This window comes from Cnephaeus nilssonii (genome assembly GCF_951640355.1).
Source record: "Cnephaeus nilssonii genome assembly, chromosome: 5".
Lineage (NCBI taxonomy): Eukaryota > Metazoa > Chordata > Mammalia > Chiroptera > Vespertilionidae > Cnephaeus > Cnephaeus nilssonii.
Genome location: NC_137076.1, coordinates 107334944 through 107356166, shown reverse-complemented (window position 1 = coordinate 107356166; position 21223 = coordinate 107334944). Strand labels below are relative to the sequence as shown.

The following is a 21223-nucleotide window of genomic DNA, read 5'->3' as shown; positions in this document are numbered from 1 at the left end:
CATTGAAATTTCCAGCTGGCACAGTAGACGTTTCTGTCTTTCCTTTTCGTTTCTCGGTTTTACCCCTGGCACTTTGCGTTCTGCTGCGTAACACGTGCAGGAGGTTTGCTCTTCCTGGTGAATAGGTCGCGCCATCATTAACGTAACCTCCCTCTTCCTCCTCGGCGCCCCTCCTGGGCAGGAGGTGCAGCTCTCCTCATGTTCACACAACCACTCCAGACCGAATCAGGGTGTTTGTGTATATTTCTCCGCTCTTCTGCTTGTGAGCTATTTGCGTCTTCATGTTTCAAGTGGGATTCTCTTAGACGCCGCATAGCTGGGTCTTGGTTTTCATCCAACCGGTAACCTGCCTGCTGCTGGGATGTGCAGGCTGCCTTTTCCAAATGCTCTCCCGCCGCCCCATACCCGTCATTGACCCCGATGTTCCGTGTGGGAGGCAACCCAGCGCGGCCGTCTGCTTCCTCGCTGGTCTCCCCCTCCCGCCCCACAGCACGGGCTTCCCATAACCCCCGCCTTTGCTCACTGCCCTCTCCAGGGAGCGCACCTTTCTCGGGGTCTCCCTCCCGCAGGCCTGCGCCAGGCTCCGGTCTGAAGCCTCCCGCCCAGCGTGTGCGTGTGCATATGTGTGTGCGTGTGCGTGTGTGTGCGTGTGTGTGCATGTGTGTGCGTGCGCGTGCATGTGCGTGTGTGTGCATGTGTGTGTGTGTGCGTGTGTGTGTGCATGTGTGTGTCATGCGGAGACTTGCCCTTTCGGCTGCAGGAGGGTGTCCCCCGGGCTGTGACTCCCTGGGGGTGGCCTCCTGGCAGCTGTATGATTGGGTTCAATGAAGGAAAGGAAGAAAGAGTGGAAGCTGTAATGGGGCCGGTGACAGACAGACACGTGGCCTCCGAGAGCGTAAGCAGCCGTGCCCGTGGGGGGGGGATGCGTTTCATATGACGGTCAGTGGGGGGAGCGTGGGCGCCTGGGGGAGGGACGCCCACAGGGGCCGTGGCTGGTCTCAGGGGTCGTGAAGGAAGAGAAGCCGGAGAAGGCTGGGCGTGCTCTCACCTCGGCCCCGGAAAGGCTCACGGGGACGGTGGTCCGGGCCCTTTCCCGCCCACGCCTGAAGAACGCGCCTCGGAGAGGGAGAAACGGCCCCCCCTTCTCTCTGCCGTGCCGGTGACTCCCGAGAGGAGACGTTCCTCACCGCCCGCTGTCGGTGCTGTGAGCGCCTGTGAGCCGGGCAGCGGCTAAGCGTGTTTCCCTCTCTCCCCACACACACACCCCCGGCGCCTCCTGTTGGTTTCGTGTGTCTGATGGCGATGCCTGGCACAGTGCCCACCGCGCCCCCCCAGAACGTGCAGGCGGAAGCGGTGAACTCCACGACCATCCGCTTCCTGTGGAACCCCCCGCCCCAGCAGTTCATCAACGGCATCAACCAGGGATACAAGGTACGCCCTCGCCCGGGGCTGTCCCGGGAGGCCCTGGCCTCGGGGTAGGCGAGGAGGCCGCTGCCCCTCCTGGGGTCACGGGGGTCCCCCAGGTCCTGCTACCAGCTGTGCTGCTCAGAAGTCGGGCTGGCTTTCCGCAGGGGGTGCCAGACAGCGCTGTGTCCCCTGAGAAAGGCCTCCCACGTAACCATCCCCGCAGGAGGGAGCCCTACCTCGGGGGTTGGGATCGGATTTGCGGGAACCACTTCCTCCTGGGAGGGACCCTGCCCGGGGAGCGCGGCCCCGGGGCACTGAGGGACATTTCTATCAGGTGAGCAGAGGCGTCCCCTCCCCTCGGCTCCTGGGACTGAGACCTGGTGGCCCAGCTCACCTCTCTGGCCTGAATCTGAGGCACGGACACCTCCCCACCCTCCACCATGCCTTCGTCCTTAGTCGCCAGAGCGTGTCACCGTCACACATGTGCTGGGGCCCGGGGCCCGAAAGCATCTTCTGTCCCCTCTGACCCCGCCCTGGCTGGGCCTGGAGCCTGTGGCCTCAGCGCAGCCCTGACCATCCCCCGTGGAGGTGGGCGCGGGCAGACGCTCAGAGAGGGGCGCCCACCTCACGGCTGGACTCGCGGCAGTTTCGGACGCAGAGGGTGTTTTGCTCCGACACACAGTCCGTTCTTTCTCCATTTGGGTTCAATTTACACAAATCCGTGTCCGCGCCAGCCCGCGGTGGCCAGCCGCTTGCCCGCCCTCGCCTCCAGGGCCGCCGTCGGCCTCCGGAAAGGAAACCATGTGGATCAGCAGGAGGGCTCCGCCTCTCCGCCTCCCCGTCCGGTCTCACTGGCGAGGCCGGGCGCTGGCGCGGTGCCTGCGCTGCGCTCTGACCCGCGTCCCCGTGCTCAGGCCGCCCGCCAGCCCCAGGGACCCCGAATGTTTGGTGCCACAGGAACCAAACGTCACTCAGACACACGGTGGCCAAACCTCGGGCAGCCTCCCCGCCTTGTCCGTAGACTGAGTGCCTTTAAGCTGTGATCAGTGTCCTGAGCGCCGTCCAGGAAGCTGCTGGACAGAAACGAGAAACAGCGACGGTTGTTCCCGGGCATCAAGCTCATTTCTGCGCCAGCGGCGGGCCTGTCGGGAAACATCTGTGCGGCTCGTTGTCCTGGGTCGGGAGTGACAGCTGGAGTCCGTGTTCCTTGCTGTCAGAGCACACGCTCGGCAGCAATGTGTGTGTGTGGAGAGAGGGGCAGGTCTGAGCCATGAGATAAAGAAGACATTGTGTTTACATGTGCACATGTAAATATCCATGTTTGCACTCAATAATCTACGAGGTCTCCTTTTTTATTATTATTTTTTTTAATTTCAGAGAGGAAAGGAGAGGGAGAGAGAAACATCAATGATGAGAGAGAATCACTGATTGGCTGTCTCTGCACGCCCCACACTGGGGATCGAGCCTGCAACCGGGCGTGTGCCCTGACCGGGAATCGACCTATGAACCTGACCATGACCTCCTGGTTCATCGGTCAGCGCTCAACAATTGAGCCACACCGGCCAGGCTGAGAGTTCTTTTAAACTCAGTTCTTCTCAGAGAGATGATAAACGTTGGATTTATAACGTTTCTTAATTATGACGTCAGAGGTAAATTTCACATAAAATTCTGGTGCAGACTTGAAGCCGTGCGACTAACAAGAATCTCTTTCCAACCCGCTCCCCCCAGCTCCTCGCGTGGCCCGCCGACGCCCCCGACGCCGTCACCGTGGTCACCATTGCGCCAGACTTCCACGGAGCGCACCACGGCTACATCAGCCACCTGAGGAAGTTCACGGCCTACTTCACGGCGGCCCTGTGCTTCACCACGCCCGGCGACGGGCCCCCCAGCGCGCCCCGGCTCGTCCGCACCCACGAGGACAGTGAGTGCGCCTTCGCCCGGGACTTCGCCGGGGTTTCAGCAGCAACCAGAGCTGCTGGGGGGATGGGGGGGGACAGCGAGGCGCAGCCGGGGCGTCAGGGAGCTCCTGCATGGCTCGCCGCTTCCCTCTCATAGTGAGAGCTCCCCGCACAGCCTGCCCGAGAGGGCTGGGCTTAGTGTGACAGGGACTGTCCCCGCCCACCCCGCCAGGGCCCGGAGCTGTGGGGCACCTGAGCTTCACGGAGATCCTGGACACGTCCCTCAAGGTCAGCTGGCAGGAGCCACTGGACAAGAACGGTGTCATCACAGGTGAGCGCCTGTCCCCGGGGAGGAGCCGCGGGTTTGCCGCCTGCAGGCCTGGGTGACCTTCAGGCAGAACGCCGCCAGAGCACGTGTGTCGCTGCATGTGCCAGCAGCCAGGGCTCGTCCCCACCCCAGGCCCTGCCACCGCCAGCCCAGCCCCTTAGGGGGTTCCCTGCTCGAGACCAGTGTCCTCTGTTGTCAGGACACACCCCCATGGCCTGGAGTAGGGCCTGGGGTGGGTGCTGGGGCAGGGGCCTGGGGTGGGGGCTGGGGCAGGGGCCTGGAGTAGGGGCCTGGAGTAGAGGCCTGGAGTATGGGCCTGGAGTAGAGGCCTGGAGTAGAGGCCTGGAGTAGGGGCCTGGAGTAGAGGCCTGGAGTATGGGCCTGGAGTAGGGGCCTGGAGTAGAGGCCTGGAGTATGGGCCTGGAGTAGAGGCCTGGAGTAGAGGCCTGGAGTAGAGGCCTGGAGCAGGGGCCTGGAGTAGGGGCTTGGAGTAGAGGCCTGGAGTAGAGGCCTGGAGTAGAGGCCTGGAGCAGGGGCCTGGAGTGGGGCAGGGGCCTGGGGGGGGGGGGTCCTGGGGCAGGGACCCAGCAGCCAGGAGCAGGCTTCAGGCGTCAGCAGTGCTGCCCTGGGGAGCTCCGGGGAGCACAGGGCCACCGGGACAGGCCACCCCTCTGGCTGGGTCCCTGGTGTCCCCGCCTGGAGCCCTGCCAGCGCTCGGAAGCCGCGGGCTCAGCGGGCTGAGGGTCAGCAGACAGGCCGCGGCCTCTGATATTAATTGTTTTAAATATTAAAGTCCCGAGACGCTGCTCTCTGCGTTCCGTTCACCAGAGTCCTGCTTCCTACTGTGTTGGCCGCCTTCATCCGAGAGGAGAGGAGCGCTCGCGCCCCTGGAGCGGGGCCCAGCGTGCTGCCTGGGGAGGGGAGAGCCGCCTTTTCAGCGGCTTCGGGCTGCCCGGGGCCGGGCTCTCCATCACGGTCCCTCTGCAGGGCCTCCAGCGCCCCCCAACCTCACCCCTCCCAGGGGCGGACTCCGGGGCCGGCTGGGCCTGTTTCTCTGAGCCCCACGCACGCTGGGGTCAGGTGGATAAATCGCAGCTGTGAGGCCCACTGGCGGAGCGGAGGGAAGTCGGGGCTCACTAGGAGGGGGGGCTCAGGCTCGAGGGGAGGCGGAGCCGCAGGGGCTCAGGCAGCCGGGAAAGAGCCACTTTTTAAGGCAACGCGCTGGCCCAGCGAAGCGGCCTCCGTCATCCGGGGAGCGCGAGCAGCGGGCCCACAAATGAGGTGCCGCCCAGGACCGCGCTGAGTTAGGTGCCGCTTCGTGGAAATACGAGCTTATAAAAATGGAAATACGGCCGAGGTGCAGCCATCATTTGAGGAGAGAAGGGGAGGCGTGCACAGCGGCTGGCAGCCATCTGTCGTCACGCTGAGGGCACTGAGGGTGCCCACATGTCAGGCTTCCTGTCCTGCAGGTCCCCAATCTCGTGGACAGAACGCAGGTGGTGCCGCCTGCGGGGGGCGGGAGGTTTCTGGGGCACCTGGGGCGGAGCCCCAACTCCGGGGTGCACTTTGCCAGGGCAGCAGCCTCTCCCCAGACTCTGCAAATCACGGAGATGACGGGGCGGCCTCCACCCCTGCCCTCGGCTCCGGGAGCCCCCCAACTCTGCTGTCCCCCGCCCCGCAGGCTACCGGATCTCCTGGGAGGTGTACGGGAGGAACAACTCTCGGCTCACTGACACGCTCAACAGCACGACGCACGAGTACAAGATCCAGGGCCTGTCTTCGCTCACCACCTACACCATCGACGTGGCTGCCCTCACCGCTGTGGGCGCCGGCCTGGCCACCTCGTCCACCATTTCGTCGGGCGTGCCCCCAGGTCAGTGAGAGCACGGCTCCTGCCCCTCCTTCCCCCTGGAGTCCTGACGCTCTGAGGGGACCCGCCTTTGTGGGGGGCCAGTGTCCTGCTGAGATGGGGGGCGGGGGGGGCGTGGTAAGTGGAAGATGAACCTCTGCGGCCTTGTTTCCCAGCGTCTTCTGACCACGACCCCCCTCTCTTCTGTGGGGGCTGGGGGAGTGGCTGATGGGCAGGGAGGGGAGATGTGAATCCCCTCAGGGAGCTGGACTGGGGCCCCGCCCTCCCGGGAAGGGGAACCTCACAGAAGGAAACGCAGGCCTTGTGAGAGAGAGAAAATGCTGATGTTAAAATTAAGAATAATGTCACCAGCTGATGTGGCTCAGTGGCTGAGCGTCGACCTATGAACCAGGAGGTCAGGGTTCGATTCCCGGTCAGGACACAGGCCCTGGTTGCGGGCTCTATCCCCAGTGTGGGGAGTGCGGGAGGCAGCTGATCAATGATTCTCTCTCATCATTGATGCTTTTATCTCTCTCTCCCTCTCCCTTTCTCTCTTTGAAATCAACAAAAACATATTTTTAAAAAATGGTGTCGAAGAAGAAGCCCAAACCTGTAGAGAAATTTTACAAGAATTTGAGTTTGAGCCGAACGAATGGCAGTTGCCAGGAAGCAGGATTGCAAACCCCAGGCAGCAGTTCTGCAGGGGCTGCGTGCATTTGGACTGAAGGAACGATTCCATGGAAGTGGCGGTGTACTGGGGGTGGTGTACTGGGCAAAGACCCAAATACAGGCTAGTTAACCAGACGCGGGACGGACGCGGCCACGCCTCGAGGGGCTGCCGTGGCAAAGGGTGTTACCCTAGAGGCACAGAAACCAGGGCGGGCGGCTTCCAGGCCTCACTGAGGGCGGTACGGCTGGGCGTGGCTCCCCCCACAGCCTGGCGGGCGGATTTGGTGATCAGTCACCGGGGAGGCTGATGCCCAGCAAACCCCTTTTGCATGTGCGGCGGGAAGCATCCAACTTCATTCTCTCCGTGAAGCAAGGAAGACGGGTTTGCGATAGGAAGAGCAGTGGGAGAAGGTGGGGAGGAAAAGTGCAGGGGAGGGAGAGAGAAGGTGGGTGCAGGCTGGCGCTGGGGGTGCGGTATGGGCGCTGGGAGTGGTGACCCCCCTCCCCCGCTCCCCCGCGTCCCTGGCATTGGCCAGAGGAGAATGGAGCGGCGGTCACGTATGTTTCTGTGCTTGAGGCTCACATCCCTAGTGGCTGAGGGACCCTGTGCAGAACCAGGGGCCCAGAGTGTAAAGAAGTCACTTGCCTTCGACGTGAACATCTCCTGCTCGGGGCTCATGAAACTGGACGTGGAAGGGCCCCGAGTCCCTGCCCTCCTGGGCCAGCCCTGACCGCCCCCCGGGGGCTCTGGTCCCGCTCACACCGGCCTCCGTGCCCCGGCCAGGGCAGCAGGAAGCGTCCTCAGAACGCCTCCTCTCTCCGGGCACCGCGCGGCCCCGAGCTGCCAGGAGCGCAGGAGAAGGAGCCAGCCGGGCTGTGAGAAGCAGGAGTTTCCCCGGTTCTTATGGGCAGTGACTCCTCGCCTCCCCTTCACCTGGTTGCCGGAGCACCGCACACGGGCAGCGGGGAGAGCGCTGCACTCGCCCCTGGACCCGTCGTCTTGGAAACCAGGCCCAGGAAGCCCAGGGCTCAGGGCCTGCCCACTGCCCGGGGCCGGCTGCCTGGGAACCGGGCGTTCACCACCTCTGCCCCCCTCTCCCCCTCCTGCCCCCCCCCCCGCCCCCGCCCCCGCCCACTCTCCATGGCCTCGCGGTCATGATCACAGTCAGGATCTGGGAGGGTGGCGTTCGCTGCTGTGTGATCTCTGATGACCCGTCCTCCCTCCTTCACTCAGCAAGTGTCCGTGAGCAAGGCCGACCGCGCGGAGGCGGGCCCCACTGAGCCCGTCATCCCAGAGCCGCCGAGCCTCCTGCGCCTGCGCCAGCCCCAGCGCGATGGGCGGCCTGTGGAGCAGGGCGTGCTGGTCATGTTCCCAGCGGCCTGTGCTCCTCCCTGCTGTTGGTTTGTTTGTTTTTAAATATTGTATTGATTTCAAAGAGCAAGGGAGGGAGAGAGAAACATCCATGATGAGAGAGAATCATGGATCAGCGCTCATGCACGCCCCCCACTGGGGATGGAGCCCCAACCTGGGCCTGTGTCCTGACCGGGAATCGAACCCTGACCTCCTGGTTCCTAGGCCGACGCTCACCCCCTGAGCCACGCCGGCCGGGCCTCTCGTGGTTTGAAAACACGTCCTCTCTGTGGCAGGAAGGGGCTGAAAGTCTTTACTCGCCGGCATGTTGCTTCGCTTCCTAAACGGTGGCAGAAGCTCAGTCTGTGCACGTCCTCTCTCGTTTCTCTCCAGAACTTCCCGGCGCCCCGTCCAACCTGGTCATCTCCAACATCAGCCCGCGCTCAGCCACGCTGCAGTTCCGGCCGGGCTACGACGGGAAGACGGCCATCTCCCGGTGGCTCGTGGAGGGGCAGGTGCGCCTCTCGTGACGGGCGGAGCGGGAGTCGCCAAAGAGCGGCGCTGGCCCCTGGTTTGATGGGTCCTTCCCGGCGAACCGCCCACAGCTGGACGGAGCGGACGTGGGGCGTTGGTGGGGAGGCGTGCTGACAGGAGCAGAGACCCACGGCAAGGCGGGTGCTGGGGACGGGGTGGGGCGATGAGGGGACCAGCTGGCAGAGGGGAGTCTCACTGGACGATGGAGGAAGTGTGATGAGAATTAGAATTCAGGCTGTGGCTCCAGAGGGGCGCCCCGAGTCTGAGAGCATAGCTGACTGTAACTCTGGTCCCAGTCAGCTGCCCATCACACCACTAGGATCAGTCATTGATGCAACGTGTCTTACGAATGAATGAATGAATGAATGAATGAATGAATGAGTGCACGTCCATTCAACGTCTGTGGAACACGCTTACTTCAGGGCCACTCTAGGCGTGTGGGACAAAGCCGTAAGCAAGACTGACCCGTTTCTGCTGGTTAAGGGGCGATTTCTCTCGGGGGAGGAACGCCGGGTGGCTGGTTGCTGGGAGGCGCGCACGGCCCACCGCGGGCCAGCAGGAGGCGAGCTGGAGGAGAGGCGATGGGCTGGGCGCGGCCGAGCTGCCAGGAGCGCAGGAGAGGGAGCCGGAGCAGGGCTACGGGCAGCAGGAGTGTCCCAGGTCCTTGTGGCAGTGACTCCTCGAGCTGCTGTGCGACAGTTCACTCCTGGGAGCAGGCGTCCCTCAGGGCAGCTCCCAGGGGCGTATTCAGATCAGGCAGCCGCTCGGACCCGGCGCAGGCTCGGGCAGTGCCTGGCGGGGACTGGCCACCTGTCAGCACCCCGAAAGTCAGGCCGGTGACTGGAAACCAGAACGGCAGACTGAGTTCTCGGGAGGGGATAGTCGTCCTCCCTTATCCGCCGCTTCCGTGTCTGAGGTTTCAGTGCCCCAGGCAGCCGCGGCCCCAAAATGTGAGCCGGGAGGTTTCAGAAATGAGCCGTTTGTACCGTTACATCGCGCGCTTGTCCCGACTATGGCCCGCGTCTCGCGCCGTGGCTGTGGCGCCGTCCACGCGCACACGTCCCCGTGGAGCCGGCCGCCCTCCTGTCCCTGCCCTTCGGCTCTGCAGCCAGGGCCTGGGTTCGGTCTTTTCCTGAGACGTTGAAACGGTCATTTTCTGTCCTCTCGCCTGTCGAGTAGCTGGAACTCTGGAGAGAAGCCCCTGCCCTCATCCCCCAGGCTGTTCACTTCCAAAGCACCGGGAGGCGCAGGGGTGCAGGGCGGTGTGGGGGGCACACGGGGGTGCGGGGGGCACAGGGGGGTGCGGGGGCACAGGGGGAGTGCGGGAGGCACAGGGGCAGGACTAACCGGGCTTTGCCCCTGCGTTCCGTTCCAGCATCAGGAAGGCCCCGTGCTCCGGGGAAAGGGCTGGGCTGCCTTTCTGCCTGCTCCCTCCCTGAGTATCGACGTGAGGGCGTCCGGTTTTTAGTCTGGTCAGTGAGTGTCCATCGCGGCCGGCATTATTCTTTTTAAACCTCAAGCTGGCCCCTCGGGGTCAGGGGCATCCCTCGGTTCCAGGCCTCTGACCTGAGCGTCCTAACCTGCGATGAGCTCCCTGCTCCCGGGCACCGCGGACGGGCGGCCTAGGACCACCCGCCTCCCTGCCCCGCTCACCCAGCCCCCCCACCGGGCCTGGGCCTAGGGCCACCCCCCCTCCCTGCCCGGGCTCACCCAGCCCCCCCAACCGGGCCTGGCCCTAGGACCACACACCCCCCTCCCTGCCCTGCTCACCCAGCCCCCCCACCGGGCCTGGGCCTAGGACCACACCCCCCCACCGGGCCTGGGCCTAGGACCACCCGCCTCCCTGCCCAGGCTCACCCAGCCCCCCCCCCCACCGGGCCTGGGCCTAGGACCACACCCCCTCCCTGCCCGGGCTCACCCGCCCCCCACCCCACCGGGCCTGGGCCTAGGACCACACCCCCCCCTCCCTGCCCTGCTCACCCAGCCCCCCCACCGGGCCTGGGCCTAGGACCACCCCCCCTCCCTGCCCGGGCTCACCCGCCCCCCCCCACCAGGCCTGGGCCTAGGACCACCCGCCTCCCTGCCCGGGCTCATCCACCCCCCCGCACCGGGCTTGGGCCTAGGACCACCCCCCCTCCCTGCCCGGGCTCACCCAGCCCCCCCACCAAGGCCTGGGCTGCCCTAGTGAATGGGCAGGGAGGGGGTGCTCGCTGCTGCTGGCTGCTGGCTGCTTCCAGGCCTTTCGGGGGACAGAGAGGGGAAATACACGCTTTTTGAAACATCATGAATTCATACTGATATTTCCAATTCAAATTTAAGAATATTTTACTTTGAGTTTATATTTTAAATGCCTTTTCTCTTCACTAAAAATGTGGTTTTTTGGAAACATTAGCATAATTACTTATTATCTTTATCCTACTATTACAGAGAGAGTTTCAAAATTGTCATTTCAATGGTGCCGCTGACAGCGAGACTGCGAACGCGGGTTAAGTTTGTCCTCAGCCTCCGTTACACTGTGATGGGTCCCCTGGCCCCTCCTCGTGCGGCTGACTCCGCAGCTCCCCCAACGTGCGCTCTGTGCCCTGTGGGGGGGGGTCTGCTCTCTGGCTTTCGTCTGTAGGAAACGCACCTCACTCGAGCACACGGTCAAACCCTCTAAGTCTGCTGTCTTCCTGAGCCCGTCCCTCGCTGCAGGGTCTCAGCGTCACATCCATACACACCCATAGGCGGGCGTGTGCACAGGCGTGTCCCATGCCCACCTCTCCCAGGCCCCGTTAGGGGCTGGGTCTGTCCCCGTTCCTTTTTGTCACATGAGCAGGTGCAGGAGCCTGCAGCCCCCCTGACCTGGCCGGCTGGCCTTGCTTCCGGCGACACGCAGCCTGAGCTCGCGGCACGTACCCTACCCCAACCCCCACCCCCAACCCGCGAGCCCCTCGTCCTTTCACAGCCACGTGGCCGCCCCTGGTGTGGCTGCGCCAGAGCCGTGTGTGGGGCCGCCTCTGCCCGTGGGCATCGGATGGGCACGCCTTTCCCATCGCTGCCCAGACAGATGCCGGATCCGTGTGGCTTATACAGCACCCGGGGGGTCAGCGCTGCACCCCTGCCTGGAGGCTCCAGCGGAGTCCCTCTCCCTGCTCACACAGGCTGCGGTCAGAGCCACGTCCTTGTGCTGGTAGGACCCAGCCGGCTGTCACCTCCCAACTCAGCCAACAGCTTTCCTCAGCCCCGGCCCCTCCCTGCACCTCCGAGCCAGCTTCCCCGCCCCTCCTCCTCCCTCATCTCCCTGACCCGCCCTTCACCTCTTCCTTTTAGGGGTCCTGTAATCAGATGGCACCCCCAGATAAGGCAGGGTCACCCCTGTCTCAAGGCTGGTCACACTGCAGAGTCCCTTTGGGAGGCAGCGTGCCCCGGGGGAGGGGCGTTATTCTGCCCGAGGTTGTCTCCGCCTTTTGCATCGTTACTGTGTGTTTTGCCGCCGAGTCCTTGGGATGCATGCCGAGGAGTGGGCCGGCTGGATCATGAGTCATATGTAAACGGTCTAGACCAGCGGTCGCCAACCTGTGGGACCTCACGGACCACCAGTGGTCCACGGAGCACCGGCTGGCGACCGCGGGTCCGGCCTTCCCCAGTCCACTGCTGGCGGACACTTCCATTCTCCCCAGCACACGTCACCGTGGCTGTGCCAACGCAGCGGCGTCTGATGACCAGTCTCTCCTCGCCGCCCTGGGGGTGGAGCCCAGAGAGAGGGTCCCTCCCTCTCGGCCGTAAAGGAGTGCACCCCGCGCCACTCCCGTGGCTTCGCCCCTGCATTCAGCGCCCCTCCAGGTGGGATTGTCCTCATACGGGGAGGGAGAGGTGACCCTCTTGCGTCACTTTGCAGATAGCTACGGGACTGTCCCGCCGCACGTGCTAAGAAGCCCGTGTCCTGCCGCCTCCTGATGTGAGGAGGTGCATGTCCACGTGCACGTGGTCTGTCTCTGCACTTCCCGTCCTGGTCCCAATCTGGCTGTTCTCGCGCGGGTTCCACATTGTCTAGTTATAGAGGCTTTACACTGCTTCGATCTCTGAAAAGGTCTCCCCACCAACACACGTGTACACACATGTGCACATGTGTGCGCACATGTATGTGGGTGTGCGCAAAATCATGCACATGCACATTCATGTACATGCATGCACACTCACATATGTACATATGCACACTCGTGCAAACACATGCATGCACATGCATGCCCTCACACTCATTCACATGCATGCAAACACTCATACACTTGCGCGCGCACATACACACGTGCCCACACTTATGCGCATGCACACAGATGCACATACTCATGCATGTGCAAGCACACACTCACACTTGTGCTCACAGGTATGCACAGAGGAGTGCACACAGGCACTCATGCACACACATGCCTATGCACACGTGCTCACAGGTGCTGTCCTCCAGGAAGCCTCACTGAGGTCACTGCAGCGACTTCTCCAGGAAAGTCTCCGTGGCGTCCCTGGTCCCGGCAGGCGCCACCTTTCCTAAACTCAGAACAGCGGGCCCTGGCGTCTGTAACTGGTACCGAGGAAGCCTCGGGAACATTCGCACCTAATTCCCTTGGAATGGCTGCCAGCCACACCGGCCTCCTCTGCTGCAGTGAGACCGTGTGCCCGCGCCCGCCTCCCACCGGGAGCAGGGGTGCCCTGCTCTGTGCCAGCCACGGACTGGGTGCGGAGAGTCCGTGGGTGGCGCCCTCACCCGTCAGTCACCTGGAGAGCGGGGCGATGGTGTGACAGTGGTTTGCTCAGGTGCTGGCGGGACGCCAAGGGGGGGATGCTCCAGGGCCGCGGCCGTGACCTGGCGGGGCCCCCGGGCGCCTCGCAGCCCCACCAGGTGCTGGGGCTTCAGTGTTGCTCCCCTCCCGGACCCCTCCCGGTCAGCTCTCCTCGGCACGAGGTCCCCTTCAGCTCGGCCCTCTGCGGTGCGCAGGCGCGGTTACCGGAGAGCTCGGCAGGTCCGGCCCGCGGGGAGCCATTGAGGGGCCTGCAATACGCTGATGGGGCGCACATTGTGGAGAGCAGCTTTTATAGGTGTTTCTGGCTCGGTAATGCTTTGCTTAATTAGAAACCTTTGACCCTACAGTGAGCAAAACACCCCTCTCGACGCCCATAACGGGAGAGAGTTAATGTCCGTGTTCATCTGGCTCCGCTGCCTGGCGGTCCCGCCGGCCGGCCATTGGAGGTTCTAACGGCCCGCGCCGCGCCCCGCCTCCCCAAGCTGCTCCGCGGCGCCGGCCCTCCGGGAGCAGGGGAAACCGCGTCTGAAATGGAGAGATGGGGGAGAAACGCCCACTTAGTGCTCACTGTGCGTAAGGGCAGCCCTCGGCTCGAAAGGAGCTGTTCGGAGGGTGGTGGGCTCCGCTGGCCGGGCGCCCTCTGCCGAGGGCTGGGCTGGGAGCTAGAGCAGTCGGGGAGCCGCCCGGGGCCGCAGGTAAGGCGCACGGGGGCCGCAGGGGCCACAGGTAAGATGCGTGGGGGCCGCAGGTAAGGTGCGCAGGGGCCGCAGGTAGGGCGCGTGGGGGCCCTGCCCGGCCGTGCCCACAAGGTCCTTCGTAGTGACACGTTCCTCCGAGAAGCCAGGGCTGTACGTCTCCCAAGTGCATTCCCGCAGGGGCCGAGCCCGGCTGAGGAACAGGTTCACTCCTCCGTGTTCCCGAGGTCACACACACTAGGCGGGTCCGTGTTCCCGAGGCCACACACACTAGGCGGGGCCGCTCCTACGTGTTCCCGAGGTCACACACACTAGGCGGGTCCGTGTTCCCGAGGCCACACACACTAGGCGGGTCCGTGTTCCCGAGGCCACACACACTAGGCGGGTCCGTGTTCCTGAGGCCACACACACTAGGCGGGTCCGTGTTCCCAAGGTCACACACAGTAGGCGGGTCCGTGTTCCCGAGGTCACACACACTAGGCGGGTCCGTGTTCCCGAGGTCACACACACGAGGCGGGTCCGTGTTCCCGAGGCCACACACACTAGGCGGGTCCATGTTCCCGAGGCCACACACACGAGGCGGGTTCATGTTCCCGAGGCCACACACACTAGGCGGGTCCGTGTTCCCGAGGCCACACACACTAGGCGGGTCCGTGTTCCCGAGGCCACATGTTACCCGCACCCACTCCTTTCCCGGCCGAGCAGCACTGGCTGGGGGTGACCGCGGTGCTGTCCCTCCGCCCTCGCTGGCTGCCTGCACCCTCGGCTGGGTGCTGCTGGGGACCGCTTCCTCTCCGGGTGCGGGCCTGGGCAGCCGGCCTGGGCAGCCGGCCTGGGCAGCCGGCCTGGGCAGTCGGCCTGGGCAGCCGGCAGCCTTTGCGGAGCTGCTTCCGTGTCAGCTTAGAGCGCGTCGGGTCGTGTCTGCGTCAGTACCTTTAGGAAGCCGCCGGCCTGCACGCGCGTTTGCTGTCTCCTCGTCCCCGCGCCCTTCTCCACGTCCCGAGGTGGTTTCGCGTTCCTGTGCCACGCTCTGGCCACCGCCCCCCTCCAGCCTGCTCCCTGGCAGACGTGACGAGCAGGTGCCCGTGCGGTCGTGTAGGTCTGGGATGGAGTGGGAGGCCCAGGCCCCGACAGCCGGCCCCGACACAGCCCGTGGGGCCTGACCCCTGCTCAGCCCTCCCCCTGCACCTGTCCTCTGGGCCCAGAGCCTCCCACCTGCCCAGGTGCCAGCGAGGGGTCTCCTGACAGGGGGGCCCTGGGCTCTCCTGCTGGGTCGGCCCCGGCTCCTGCGCGGCCGGGCGAGTTCTGGGGCCAGACTCTGTGGGCAGGACTAGCAGCCACTCGGGCGGCACAGGAAGTCATGAGCGGTGTGGCTCGGGGCCCCACGCGGGTCGGAGCCGTGGAGCCGCTCCCAGAGGCCGCACGAGGCAGAAGCAGGAGGCCCGCGGGGCACCCGGGGCGGTTGGTGGGCTGTGTGTGGAATCAGCTCTGTCGGCGGCGGCTTGCTCGGCCGGAAGGGCAGCCGCAGGCCTGGCTCCCGGGCAGCGGGAGGCCTTCTCTGAGGCCCTCCGTGGCCCAGCCTCGCCGGTGCCTCCCTGTGTGGGCAGAAAGGCTGGTGCGGGCAGGACAGAGCGAGCCCTGGTCACATGAGCTGGGAGTGGCTCTGGACCCTACGTGAGGACGCTCGGCCACCGGGGACACGTGGGTCCTGGCCATGGCTTCTCCCACTGTCAGTCGGGAGAAGGACAGGGTGGTGAGTCCTCTCCGCCCGGTCACCCCCAGAGGCTCCAGGTCCTGACTGAGGCGGGAACAGCAGGAGCCCAAGTCCACGGCTCGAGTGGGAGGTGTGTGTGCAGGAGGGTGGGGCCCCAGGGGCTCGTCCAGCACCCCCACCACGGCTCCGCCCTGCGGCTGCCCCACGGTCCAGGAGGTCCCTCTCCACAGGTGGGGGCCATCGGTGACGAGGAGGACTGGGTCAGCCTGTACGCGGAGGAGAATGAGCCTGACGCCCAGACACTGGAGATCCCAAACCTCACGCCCTACACACATTACAGGTGAGACGGGCGGCCCTCCAGCAGGGGGCGCTGTCTGCACATCGGTGCACGTGGGACGTCTCTAAGGGGCAAGGACGGGAAATTGAAGCTGCAGGAGCAAGGTGCACAGTTGAGTCTTTTCCAGGGAGGTCTGTCCCCGATGCCAGACTGACAATGACCTTCCACCCACACCAGCTGGCAGGTGCCCTGTCGAGACACCTGCGTGCAGTCACTGTGTGCAGTCAGACAAGAGCTACTTTTTGTTTAAAATTTTTAAAAATATGTTCTTTTATTGATTTCAGAGAGGAAGGGAGAAAGAGAGAGAGAGAGACATCAATGATGAGAGAATCATTGATCGGCTGCCTCCTGCACGCCCCCCACTGGGGATGGAGCCCGCACCCCGGGCATGCGCCTTGACTGGGGATCAAACCATGACCTCCTGGTTCCTAGGTCAATGCTCAACCCCTGAGCCACGCCAGCCAGGCATGTGCTGCTTTTCTTTACAAAATTCGTGGCCGTGAGGGACAACCTGCTGCTGCTCCCCCTCGGCCAGGGGCTGCTGGTCTCCGTGATCAGCACTTAACGTGCCATTTCACCTTCTGCTTCTCGACCCTGAAACACGTGCAGGCGTAAATCCTTGGCCTTCACGAGGGCAGCGTGATGATGAGCCGTTAGCGAGGCTATAACTTCCTGGGAGATGACTGAGGGCGATGCAATTTCCCGTTATCGCCGCGGGTGTGGGTAGATGGTGCCATTGTCCTGCCAGGACGCGCATCTCAGCGGCTGGGGAGGGAGCGGGGACGGCGTCCTTGCGAAGAACACTTCTCAGTCCAGCACCAAGTCAGGCTCCGAAGCAAACCCCACAGGAGCGACGGCTTCGGGTCTGTTCCCTTTAACCTTTCCCCCAAGGTTGGAACAGACCTTGGAGGCCTCACACTCGTTTTTAGAGAAAACATTGAGCGTAAGGCCAGCCATTGGGATTCATGGCTTCCCTCGTGAAATCGGCGTCGGCCATGTGGTTATTTCTAAGATCAGAAGCTGCAGTTAGAGCCCGGCCAGGGTGGCTCAGTGGGTTGAGCATTGCCCCATGCACCAAGAGGTCACTGGTTCAATTCCTGGTGAGGACACATGCCCGGGTTGCAGGCTTGATCCCCATTTGGGATGGGGCAGGAGGCAGCCACCGATGTTTCTCTCTCATCGATGTTTCTGTCTCTCTCTGCCTCTCCCTTCCTCTCTCTCTAAAATCAAGAACAACATTTTAAAAAAAGGAGCTGCAATGAGAGACCCGTGTCCCTGCCTTAGCTGCGTGTAGAGTCAGGAAGCCTCTGTAGGTAACGAGGACGTGTGCACATCCCGTGTCTTCCTTGTATGTAAGTTCAGTTCAGAAAGGTGTGGCTATACATGCAGGAGAGACAGGGCGTGGGACGCGCGCATGGGCTTGGAGAGCATCTCACTGCACCGCGCTGTGCAGACCGGGGCCGGAGGCGTCTGGTTGGCCACAGGTTTGTGACCCACGGGTCGAATCCGGCGCTCTCACCCAAACCGGCAGGAAGGGGCCGCGGGGGCCCTGGGTCATCGAAGAGACATTGGACGTTCAGCACGGGCGTGGGGTGTGACGACCTGACGCTCCGTCTGTGAAACAGCTGCTTGACCTCCGATCCCCTGAACCAGCCCTGGCCGCGGAGCCACCCAGTCACGCTCCCGGGGAACGGGAGCCGCTGACTTGCAGATTTTCCGTGCTTTGAGGTCTTTCAGGGGGAAAGACCAGACATGTCATTTGCATTTTTAAAATATTTTTATTATAGAATAATGGCATATTCATTGGGCTCAACAATCCATTTTTTGTTGTTGTTAATCCTCACCCGAGGATATTTTCCCATTGATTTTTAGAGAGAGTGGAAAGGAGGTGGAGAGACAGAGAGAAACATCGATGTGAGAGAGACACATGGATTGGTTGCCTCCTGCACACGCCCTCACGGGGCTGGGGATCGAGCCTGCAACCGAGGTACACGCCCTTGACCAGAATCGAGCCCTTCAGCCTGACGGCCCAGGCTCTACCCACTGAACCCACAGGCTAAGGCTATCATTTGCCTTTTTAATGAAACCAGGTAGAGAGGGGGCGCCCTTGAGCATGGGCCTAGGATACAGGGAGACACACGCCTGAGCCCCCCTTGTCCCCAAACAGCCCGGGGGTCCCCTGTTTCCTGTCTCCCACGCTGCCCTCTGCCGCAGAGGAACGCTCTCGCTGTTGTGCCGCCAGGTTCCGGATGAGGCAGGAGAACGTGGTGGGGGCCAGCCCCTTCAGCCAGTCCTCCCGGGTCATCCAGACGCTGCAGGCCCCCCCGGACGTGGCTCCGTCCAGCGTCACCGTCCGGACCGCCAGCGAGACCAGCCTGCGGCTGCGCTGGGTGGTGAGTTGGGTGGCGAGGGGCTGCAGGCGGGGGTCTGGGGCCCCCAGGGGCGCGCATGCACCCAGGGCTCGGTCTCTCCACCTGCCCAGTCCCGGTCCAGACCTGGCTCCTCATTAAGCCGAAGGGTGCCACCGCCTGGCTCTCGTTAATCGGTGGCGCTCCTCACGGCGCCTGGGGCCGAGGGGCGGCCGGGCGAGGAATCCACGCGGGCGGGCTGTGCGCCCTGGGTCTGGGTCCCACGGAACTGTGAGGGCGCCAGCTGGACATTCCATGGGAACATCCCCCCCAGAACGAAGCCAGGAGGTGGTCAGAGAAATCGCGTCCGGCCAGGTTCGCTGACAGGGCGCCGTTAACTCACAGAGGGGCGTTCCAGGGACAGGGGTGTCTGAGCGCGTTCCCCCAGAAAACGCTGTCCAGGGACTGGGCCCATCAGACAGGCCCCGCTCGGGGCCCCGGCAGGGACGGGGCTGAGACGTCAGCTCACACGGACTGTCCCCCAGCCCCTGCCCGATTCCCAGTACAACGGGAACCCCGAGTCGGTGGGCTACAGGGTCAAGTACTGGCGCCCGGACCTGCGGGCCCCCGCGCGGGCGCACGTCGTCAGCGACCGGCTGGAGCGGGAGCTGACCATCGAGGAGCTGGAGGAGTGGACGGAGTACGAGGTGCAGGTGCAGGCCTTCAACGCCATCGGCGCCGGGCCCTGGAGCGAGGTGGTGCGCGGCCGCACGCGGGAGTCAGGTGAGGGCAGCCCGGCCCGGCCACGCGGCCTCCCGGGTAGAGCTGACCCCCACTCTCACTGCCCCCCCAGATAGAGCTGACCCCCACTCTCACTGCCCCCCCAGATGGAACTGACCCCCACTCTCACTGCCCCCCCAGATGGAACTGACCCCCACTCTCACTGCCCCCCCAGATGGAACTGACCCCCACTCTCACTGCCCCCCCAGATGGAACTGACCCCCACTCTCACTGCCCCCCCAGATGGAACTGACCCCCACTCTCACTGCCCCCCCAGATGGAACTGACCCCCACTCTCACTGCCCCCCCAGATGGAACTGACCCCCACTCTCACTGCCCCCCCCGGGTAGAGCTGACCCCCACTCTCACTGCCCCCCAGATAGAGCTGACCTCCACTCTCACTGCCCCCCCAGATAGAGCTGACCCCCACTCTCACTGCCCCCCCAGATGGAACTGACCCCCACTCTCACTGCCCCCCCCGGGTAGAGCTGTCCCCCACTCTCACTGCCCCCCCAGATAGAGCTGACCCCCACTCTCACTGCCCCCCCAGATGGAACTGACCCCCACTCTCACTGCCCCCCCGGGTAGAGCTGTCCCCCACTCTCACTGCCCCCCTGGGTAGAGCTGACCCCCACTCTCACTGCCCCCCCAGATAGAGCTGACCCCCACTCTCACTGCCCCCCCAGATGGAACTGACCCCCACTCTCACTGCCCCCCCCGGGTAGAGCTGTCCCCCACTCTCACTGCCCCCCAGATAGAGCTGACCTCCACTCTCACTGCCCCCCCAGATAGAGCTGACCCCCACTCTCACTGCCCCCCCAGATGGAACTGACCCCCACTCTCACTGCCCCCCCCCCGGGTAGAGCTGACCCCCACTCTCACTGCCCCCCAGATAGAGCTGACCTCCACTCTCACTGCCCCCCCAGATAGAGCTGACCCCCACTCTCACTGCCCCCCCAGATGGAACTGACCCCCACTCTAACTGCCCCCCCGGGTAGAGCTGTCCCCCACTCTCACTGCCCCCCCAGATAGAGCTGACCCCCACTCTCACTGCCCCCCCAGATGGAACTGACCCCCACTCTCACTGCCCCCCCGGGTAGAGCTGTCCCCCACTCTCACTGCCCCCCCAGATAGAGCTGACCCCCACTCTCACTAGCTCTTCGCTGGCTCTTCCCAATGTCCATGTTGCCAGGATCCTACCAGGAACCGTCCGCTCAAGGGTAACCTCAGTGACCCTCCTTAGAGCCCGCGGCGCTCATGAGCCACGGGAATCCCCGGGGGCTGGACTCCGTGGTCACTCAGTTAGGGGTCACTGCGCCGTCAGTGAGAAGCACGAGGGGGAGGCTAAGGGACCTCTTGGCGCGGGGCATCCGGCTTTCGGACAAGGCGGGTGTGAGGTGGTCAGCCCGTCTCACCGTGCTACGAAGCAGGATGCGACTGGGCTGGGGTTCGGGGTACAGCCACCCTCCTCCCCACTCCCCACTCCTGGCTTGCTCCAGTTCCCACGCTGGCACAAGCAGGTGCGGGCCTGGCCTGGTCGTGTCAGGAGGCACCTGCAGGCGGTGGGACAGCTCGCCCTTGACCTGTCCCCTCGGTCACGCGCTCCACGCAGGAGCTCAGCTGTCACTGGCCTGGCGGGTGGCGCCCTGTCCTCCTGGTCCTCTCTGGTGGGCGGGGCCTCCGAGGGGCGGACTGGAGAGCCAGCGCGTGTCAGGCAGGAGCGCGTGAGTGAGCAGGGATCCTGGGACACATGGGTAACGGGGCCCCGGGGCACGGGCCGAGGTGACAGCATCCAGCTGCTGGGAGGACCGCGTGCGGCGAGGGGGTGCCGGCGGCCAGGGCCGCGTCCTTCCGGGCTGCGGAGTTCGTTGCGTTAGAATGAGAGGGAGGCGCGGAGGCTCCTGTGACTGCGCCCACACAGGACGTAGAACGCTCTGCGACCCTCCGAACCGGATCTCTGTGACACGGGAGACGCTGACCGGTCTGAGGGCAGCTCTAGTCGCAGGAACGGGCAGGTGGACAACACGGCCCGTGCTCGCCTCTGGGGGTACTTGGGTTCAGGGGTGTCCGGGCGTAGGTTAGGTAACAGGGTCGTCGATCTCCGCTGCCCGGCCTGGCGATTCCGCTGCCAGTTGTGCTTTGTGCTGGGAAGGGGTCCTCAGGATCCTCCTGGGCTGACCCCCCAGGGCCCTCCTGAAATGACCCCCCCTGGTCCCTCCTGGGCTGACCCCCCAGGGCCCTCCTGGGCTGACCCCCCCAGGGCCCTCCTGGGCTGACCCCCCCAGGGCCCTCCTGGGCTGACCCCCCCAGGGCCCTCCTGGGCTGACCCCCCCAGGCCCTCCTGGGCTGACCCCCCCAGGGCCCTCCTGGGCTGACCCCCCCAGGGCCCTCCTGGGCTGACCCCCCCAGGGCCCTCCTGGGCTGACCCCCCAGGGCCCTCCTGGGCTGACCCCCCAGGGCCCTCCTGGGCTGACCCCCCTGGTCCCTCCTGGGCTGACCCCCCCAGGGCCCTCCTGGGCTGACCCCCCCAGGGCC

General features: G+C 64.4%; 1 protein-coding gene across 1 annotated transcript in view; it reads left to right on the top strand.

Annotated features, from left to right (window-relative positions):
• Window positions 1-21223, top strand: part of SDK1 (sidekick cell adhesion molecule 1) — a 591771-nt gene that overhangs the window by 514567 nt on the left and 55981 nt on the right. Inside the window, exons 18-25 of the mRNA XM_079771197.1 lie at window positions 1316-1431; window positions 3136-3328; window positions 3538-3636; window positions 5315-5506; window positions 7896-8017; window positions 15454-15563; window positions 17803-17953; window positions 18454-18691. Coding sequence (XP_079627323.1) covers window positions 1316-1431; window positions 3136-3328; window positions 3538-3636; window positions 5315-5506; window positions 7896-8017; window positions 15454-15563; window positions 17803-17953; window positions 18454-18691 — 1221 coding nt within the window. The remainder of the gene's footprint in view (window positions 1-1315; window positions 1432-3135; window positions 3329-3537; window positions 3637-5314; window positions 5507-7895; window positions 8018-15453; window positions 15564-17802; window positions 17954-18453; window positions 18692-21223) is intronic.